Source organism: Ursus maritimus, unplaced genomic scaffold, assembly GCF_017311325.1.
Source record: "Ursus maritimus isolate PB19 unplaced genomic scaffold, ASM1731132v1 scaffold_27, whole genome shotgun sequence".
NCBI classification, from domain to species: Eukaryota; Metazoa; Chordata; class Mammalia; order Carnivora; family Ursidae; genus Ursus; species Ursus maritimus.
Genome location: NW_024425230.1, coordinates 21,983,198 through 21,990,553, shown reverse-complemented (window position 1 = coordinate 21,990,553; position 7,356 = coordinate 21,983,198). Strand labels below are relative to the sequence as shown.

The 7,356-nt window shown below is 44.1% G+C and overlaps 1 protein-coding gene across 2 annotated transcripts in view; it reads left to right on the top strand.

Moving 5' to 3' along the window:
- The window catches only part of SEC11A (SEC11 homolog A, signal peptidase complex subunit), a 38,607-nt gene that overhangs the window by 1,305 nt on the left and 29,946 nt on the right, over window positions 1-7,356 (top strand). Inside the window, exon 1 of one of the 2 annotated variants that reach the window (XM_008687800.2) lies at window positions 888-1,068. The exons of the other annotated variant lie outside the window; for it this stretch is intronic. Within the exon in view, the coding sequence (XP_008686022.1) occupies window positions 1,018-1,068 (51 nt within the window). The 5' untranslated portion in view covers window positions 888-1,017. Of the gene's footprint in view, window positions 1-887; window positions 1,069-7,356 lie in introns of those variants that run through there. 2 annotated transcript variants of the gene reach the window in all.

Sequence of the window (7,356 nt, the reverse complement as noted above, 5' to 3'; positions counted from 1 at the left end):
GATGTAAAGAATTGCAAAGACAGTGCAAAAAGTTCCGGTAGATCCTTCACCCTAATGTGAGATAACTAGTATTTTGAAAAACATAGAAATACTAGTAGTAAGAGACCAGCTTCGGTCCTTCCCGTCCTAGGTGCATATTATAACGCAGCCTGAGCAAGTGAAGAAGGCAAAGGCTGTTTGTTACAGAGTCGGCGGCAGCCAGAAGAGGGTCACATCCAGGTGCCCAAGGTAACAAAAGCAGGAGGCAGAGGTCAAGGAGAGGGCAGATCCTCCCAAGGTCACGTTCTTGGCAGCCAGGGACTTCCTGACACCCCGCACCCCTGGTGGTCGCATCACACCATAGCATTCTTTGGTTGTTCTCTCTTCCACCAAAGCCTGTGAACTCCCGGGAGGCTCAGGCAGTGCTTCGAAAGGCTCTCCCATTCTCCACCGCTACCCGAAAGCACTTAACGCAACCACGTCTGCCGCCACTTCCCGTAACGCGGGAGAACAGCCCCAACAGCAAAGGCAAGGCCTGGCCACACGTCCAGGGCCACACCCAGACCCGAGGCCCGACTGGAGCTGCCGGCCACTCAAGGGCCGCCGCGGCCCCCGGGACACCCAAGACCGGCTCCCGATTGGCCGGGAGTGCGCGAGAGCCCGCCTTCCGGAGGTTGCAGGGCGGCCTCCCGGAGAACCCGGGTCACCGCCTCCGCTAGGGGCCGGGGGCTAAGCGCGCAGACAGGGCTCCGGTAGGTTCTAGGCAGGCGAGGTCCGGCGTGGGAGCGCCCTCCTGCAGCGAGACGAGGCCGGGAGACAAGATTAGGAGAGTCGCGAGTCCCTTTGTCTGCTCTCCGCAGCGACGCGCGGGGCGGGGCAGGGAGGGGGGGAGAGGGAGAGCCGGTTCCCGCCCCGGAAGCGGAAGTGCGGGCGCCGCGGGGTCCTGTCCAGTGCGAGCCCGGCCGGTGCGCCAGCCGTTCCGCCTTCTGGTCACTTCGCGCCCTCTCCGCTGCTCGTGTGCCCCTCGCCGGCCGCGCCATGCTGTCTCTAGATTTTTTGGACGATGTGCGGCGAATGAACAAGCGGCAGGTGAGGTTGGCCGCCCACTGTCTCGCGGGGCTCCCCGTCTCCCTTTGACACCGCCCCTGCGGAGCCCGGCAGACCTCTGGCACCATGTGCGAGGGGCTGAGTGGCTCTGACGCCTGGATCATTCCTTGCCTTTGTGGAGCGTGTGGCCGGAGGTCGCTTTGTCCGCCCCCTATGTTTAGCCTCTAGCTGCGTTGGGGCCTGCCAGGGGCGGAGCGGGAGGCCGGCTTTTCACGTTCCATTCCCCCTAACGAGGCAGGAGAGCAAATGGAAACCGCAGGGTGCTTTCTAAGTGGGAGTTGGGGTTGCTTAGCATTTGAGATTTGGGAAGGCGGCAAACTCGTGTTTCCTGCAATCGCAGCGACTCCCGATCAATTCCGGTGACTAGGTTTAGCAGTTCAGCACTACACTGGCTTCTGGGATGCTCGGGAAGGCGGGTGTAGGCCCCTCAAAAGCCGCTGTGCTGCTTTCAGCCCGTAGCAACCCTTCTAGTACAGCTGGGCCCCAGCGGGCTGCCGTGCCTTTTCCTGGAGCACCTCTGACTTCAGAGTTGGAACAGTAGTAATACTTGCCCTTGAGTCCGCTTAGCAGGAAGGTGGCAGCCCTCAGAATGCCCAATATTAGTGGTACAGGGATCTTGAAATTCAGATCTTCTGATTTTGCCCTTAAACCTTCCTTACTCCATCTTGAACTTCTAGACCATATGCCAGGTGGTACTGGAACAGTGCTGTAATTATTCAGTCATTAGAAAAGGTTGCCTCTCTGCACGAAGTGTGTGTAGAGCCTAGTTTTGCTTGCCTTGGACCTTTTTATAGTATTTTACTGTTAAGAATTTAACATGTCACTATTGAAAATGTTTCTCTTGGACTTGTATTTTATGCTATTTATAATTACCGTTTAGGGAAGTGGATATGCACCCTTCCTTTAATCCCCCCTTCAGATTTCACCTAGCTCAGTGTCACCTCTTAGACAGGTTTCATAATTCCTTCAGTCATACGTGATCATTCTTATCAAATGGCACTAAACGTTTGTGTCTTTATGGTAACACTTCGATTCTCACTTGTGGTATAGTGTTTTCTTCATATCTGAATTTCTAGGTTCCACAGACATTTCTCTGAAAAAGTATGTACTTTGGGCCTTCTATTCATTGTAACTTACGCTAGGTACAATGAGAGAAATGCAAAGATAAATGAGACAAACTCTGCCTTCAAGGAGCATAAGTGTGTAGAAAATGACTAAGGCAGATAATAATTATTTTGAGCTCTTGCTATGTATGAAGTGTTTTATATACCAGTGAGGTAGGTAATATTACTCCCATAATACAGATGAAGATGAGCAACCTCCGGGATGTTGTTGGGGGGATGGCAGGGACTGGATAGCATGGCTGTGGGGTTGAGGGAAAGTTATGAAGGAGGTTTTACTTGTACATGATATCTGGGAAAAAGAATTGTCAGTGACTGTAGATACTGAGAGCTAATCAGATGGAAAGAGGGAAACTAGTTTGGTTCTACTCTTCTAAAACTGCTGTCATTTACATAACTTTTCCATTTATGCCTAAATAACATACCAAATGTCTGATTAAGTTGTTTGAGTTGTAATTCTTTTTCTTATCAGGTTCAAGGGGAATACTTGAGTACAATGAGCTTCATCCATTTAAAGTGTACAATTTGATAAGTTTCCACAGTTCTATGCACCCATCTCAGTCAAGATAACAGAACATTTCTATCACCCACAAGAGCCCTTGTGCTCATCTCTCCTCCAGCACCCGGCAACCACATACTTGCTTTTTGTCAGTATAGATGACCTTGCATTTTATATACATAGAATCACAGAGTTTGTATTCTTTGGAGTTTTGGGTTTTAATTGATTATTTTGTTTATTGTATGTAATGCAGTTTTTTTGGTTGGCCTCACAGTTTCCTGAAATAAAGTGTTTCACTACCTTTACTGAATCCTATACATCGTTGTCAGTTGCCAGATTAAAGCCCTCTCTCCTACCCTCAAACCTTCAGTAGCTCCTCCTTGCCTTGTAGGTAATCGCCCAAACCCTCAGAATGGCATTTGCCGTGTAAGTCCCAGTCATTTTACAGGCTGCTATTTCTCACTTGTTTCAGTTTACTTTTCCTTCCTATTTCATGTTACTGTCGCTATGAACATTGCTCTATTCAAACATCTCATACTCAACTGTCTTTAGAACTCCTCTTGTATTCTTTCTGAGTCTTTGTGGACTGCCCCAGGACATTAGGTGAGCTCTGCAGTCCTTTTAGCACTTACATACTATTTCATTTGTCTTCTCCGCTTTGGAGTGTAGCTCCTTTACTGGAGTATCAGGGCACTGTTTTCCTGAGGCTTTTCTTAATCCACGAAGCCCTGATTGATCAAGTTTGCCTATTTCCATGGTGCACATACACCCGAGATGGCTGATTACACACTACTAACATGACATCACTGAATGTGAAATTAGGAAGAGATGGGGTAGCATGCAACTATAATTTCCACCTAGAGAAAAAGTAGAAAAAATCACCTCAAGAACATAGATAATGAGAAAATGTAGTAAAATAGTCAGGGACTGATGGATTTAGATTATTTATTACCTTTGTTTTTATTTTTTACTTTTAAAGATTTTTTATTTATTTGACAGAGAGAGAGAGAGCCAGCGAGAGAGGGAACACAAGCAGGGGGAGTGGGAGAGGAAGAAGCAGGCTCCCAGGGGAGCAGGGAGCCGGATGTGGGGCTCTATCCCTGGGCCCTGAGCTGAAGGCAGACGCTTAACGACTGAGCCATCCAGGCACCCCTACCTTTGTTTTTAATGTCATTTAATCGTACTAATTTTTAATAACACTGTTTAACAATCAACTTGTAAAACTCCTGAAAATTTAGCAAATTGATTCCAAATTGACTGGTTATAGGTTAGTTTCTGTTTGTTTTTGTTTTTAAGATTTTATTTTTAAGTAATCTCTATACCCAGGGAGGGGGTCAAACTTAGAACCCCAAAATCAAGAGTCACATGCTCTACCGACTGAGCCAGCCAGGCACCCCAGGTTATAGATTAGTTTTTTGATGCCCATTGAAGTGGCCTTTGTGTCCAGAAAAGCCTGTTCATAGAGTTATCTTTCATTTTAAAATATAATGTTGTTTGTAAAAACTAAAATTTTAAAACTGAGTTCTTAAGCTTTTCAGAATCAGTTTACAAATCTTACCCTATTTAAAGGCCAGGAAATTAAAAAAAGAAAGTATAGGAAATTTTAACAATCAGTTTTAAGAGGCTTTGAATATTTGGGCTAATTTACAAACAAACATCTTAAAAATATTATAAATTCAAAAATTTCCTTTTTAAGAACATCCATTATTCAACAAGCCACTGAATACTTATATAATTCTTTATATGTCTGGGGCTACTTAAGTTCTCTGAAATGTTTCAACACTGTATAAATAGTAAACTTTCTGATCAAAATAATAACTTGACAACAATTGATTATGCATTTCAAACTGGAACTACAAACCTGACCTATTCCTTTGATAGGGGAAATTCTCTTAAAATTTTATAAATACTTAAAATACCAAATATGCACAGAGTTTTTAACATAAAAATATTAACACTATACATAATTTCCTTTAAGCATTTCTGTTCTTAGTTATAAATTTTCCTTGGGTTAAAAGATGTTTACCTGCTAAGAAAATGACTATGTCATGCCAGATAATTTTTAGGTTGCTTTCACGCGTAATTTTTGGGATTGTCTTCTCTGCTTGCTGAGAATTCTAAATGACCAGAGGATATTGGTCAGGATGTGGCTAGATTCATGTTTCAGCCCTGATGGGATTAATCCACCTTTCACAGAATTTGCTTATTAGCTCCTCCTTAGGCCGCTTATATTACTTGATTGAATTTTGTATTTCTTTGGATTTTAATTATCTGTATGTCTTCCTGCCTAAATCTAAAGACCTTAGGACTTAGCAGAATCCTTCATTTTTCTATCTTCTTATCCCTTAGGATCACTCAACTCCTAATGGCTGTTGTAATGATATCTGATTGAATTCTAGATATCTTTGATAATTTTTTAAAAATAAATTGGCCCTCCAGTAAAGCACACAGAAACCTAGGAGACTTTTCTTAACCGTCAACCAAATATGAGTAAGTGTGCAGCAAATAGGTATATACAGCACAGAGGACAGATCTGTCCAGATTTTTGAAAACTAGTAGTCTTGTTTAGGATCTGGAAAGTGTTATTGACAGGGTGTCTGCATTCAGTAATTAATTGTCAAGTTTCAGTGTAGAAATACTACAGTCTCAAAAGACAAACAAGGAAAAATTACAAGTAAAATTATAAACTGCACTTAGCATCCATGAGCATATTCTCAGGCATCTAGAAATCATTCTTTATCCTATGTAACTTTGAGCAAAATCTAGAATACAGCACCATCGTAAGGATTGAGACATTTATTTGCAATGGTTCCTAGAGACTTCATATTTCTTAGTTTGGGGAGGTCTTTTTCATAATATTCTTTCCAAGGACACAAAGACAAGCATGATAATTCATTCCCATGGCCAAATGGCTCTAGCCTACAACGATAAAGATGAGCTGTACTTACGCAGAAATTGTGATTATAACTCTTTAAAGAGTTGTCTTCTCTGACTTCAGGGAACGAGGTGAGGTATAGTATCCAAACACAAGTCGTGCACAGAGACGGAAGGTTTACCTGAAAACATGGTTTATCGGTCAGAGTTTAGTCTGGGAGGCAGAACCACTATGACTATTATGGAATTAAGGATTTATTGAAGGAATTAGATATTACACAATTGTGGGAAAAGCTGGATAAGTCACAGTCTAAAACTGAGAGATGGAGAATCAGAGAAATGTCATTCACCAGCTCTTCTGGAGCACTGTTACGGGTGGACAAATGTCTGGTTGATGGAGTGGGACCACACGGAAGGAGAGTAGATGAAGTCTGTGGACGGCTGTTGCCTCTACATTGAGGCTCCGTTAGCCAGAAGAGCCGGGCTTGGACAGGAGAAAGCAAGGACAAACCAGACTCAGCCAGGCCCTTGCCGTCTGTTGCTCACCACCTCCAACCACACTGACCTTCAGCGTAGTAGCAGCTGCTTCCCTTTCACCTTCCAGATCTTGGGCACATTTCCTTTTTTGGCCAACTTTAACCCAGAGCCCTACAGGGAGCTTAGTCAAGTTGGCAAAGAACAAAACTGCTGTAGTTTACCCTTTGTCAACTCAGCAACTATATACACCTCTTCTAATTGTATTTAATTTTTCAAATAAAGGTAAAGGCAAAATTATGCTTCTAATATGTAGCTATCCTTTGTTTCTGTAATTGGCCATGTGGTTGTAGCTGTAGTCTTTCTTCCATTAAGCATTCCATATTCCTTCTGCTCTCAGCAAGAGCTCAAGTAGGTCATAGTTTCTTGCCTGGTAGAGTGACCCAAACCTTCATTACTAAAGGGTTAATGTCAAGAGTAGTCCAGCCTATGGGGCGCCTGGGTGGCACAGCGGTTAAGCGTCTGCCTTCGGCTCAGGGCGTGATCCCGGCGTTATGGGATCGAGCCCCACATCAGGCTCTTCCGCTATGAGCCTGCTTCTTCCTCTCCCACTCCCCCTGCTTGTGTTCCCTCTCTCGCTGGCTGTCTCTATCTCTGTTGAATAAATAAATAAAATCTTAAAAAAAAAAAAAAAAAGGGTAGTCCAGCCTGAAATGGATTGTTGTAGTTTTCACCAACTTTTCTCACAGGACATGAGAGTACTAAGAGGCCTCAGAGGGTTCTGTAGTCCAGTTATACTCACTTCCCTCATTTAGAAACAACCTTATTTTTTTTCTGAAAGTCAGCATCAGTCACGCTTGCCAATAAATAACCTCCAGTCTTTGCATTTTGGTTCACTTGCATGAGGAGCCCAGAGTGGCCAGGTAGTAGTCTCAACTTCCAGTTTAACGGAACCATTGTGTCCCCTGATGGAAGGATATTTCTTTTGGAAATGAAAAGTTTTGGGCCATCATCATCCAAAGTTGTGAGAATAGAAAGCAGAATTTTCACTAGCAGATTTTTAAGGGTAATAGTGAGAGGGGTCACTCCCATTCTCACCCTTTAATTCCATTTTTAAAAAAGCTTTTATTTATTTGTCAGAGAGAGAGAACACAAGCAAGGGGAGTGGCAGGCAGAGGGAGAAGCAGGCTCCCCACTGAGCGAGGGGCTTAGCTAGTGTGGCATGCTGAGATCATGACCTGAGCTGAAGGCAGACACTTAACTGAGCCACCCAGGCATCCCAATCATCCTGTAACTCCAGAT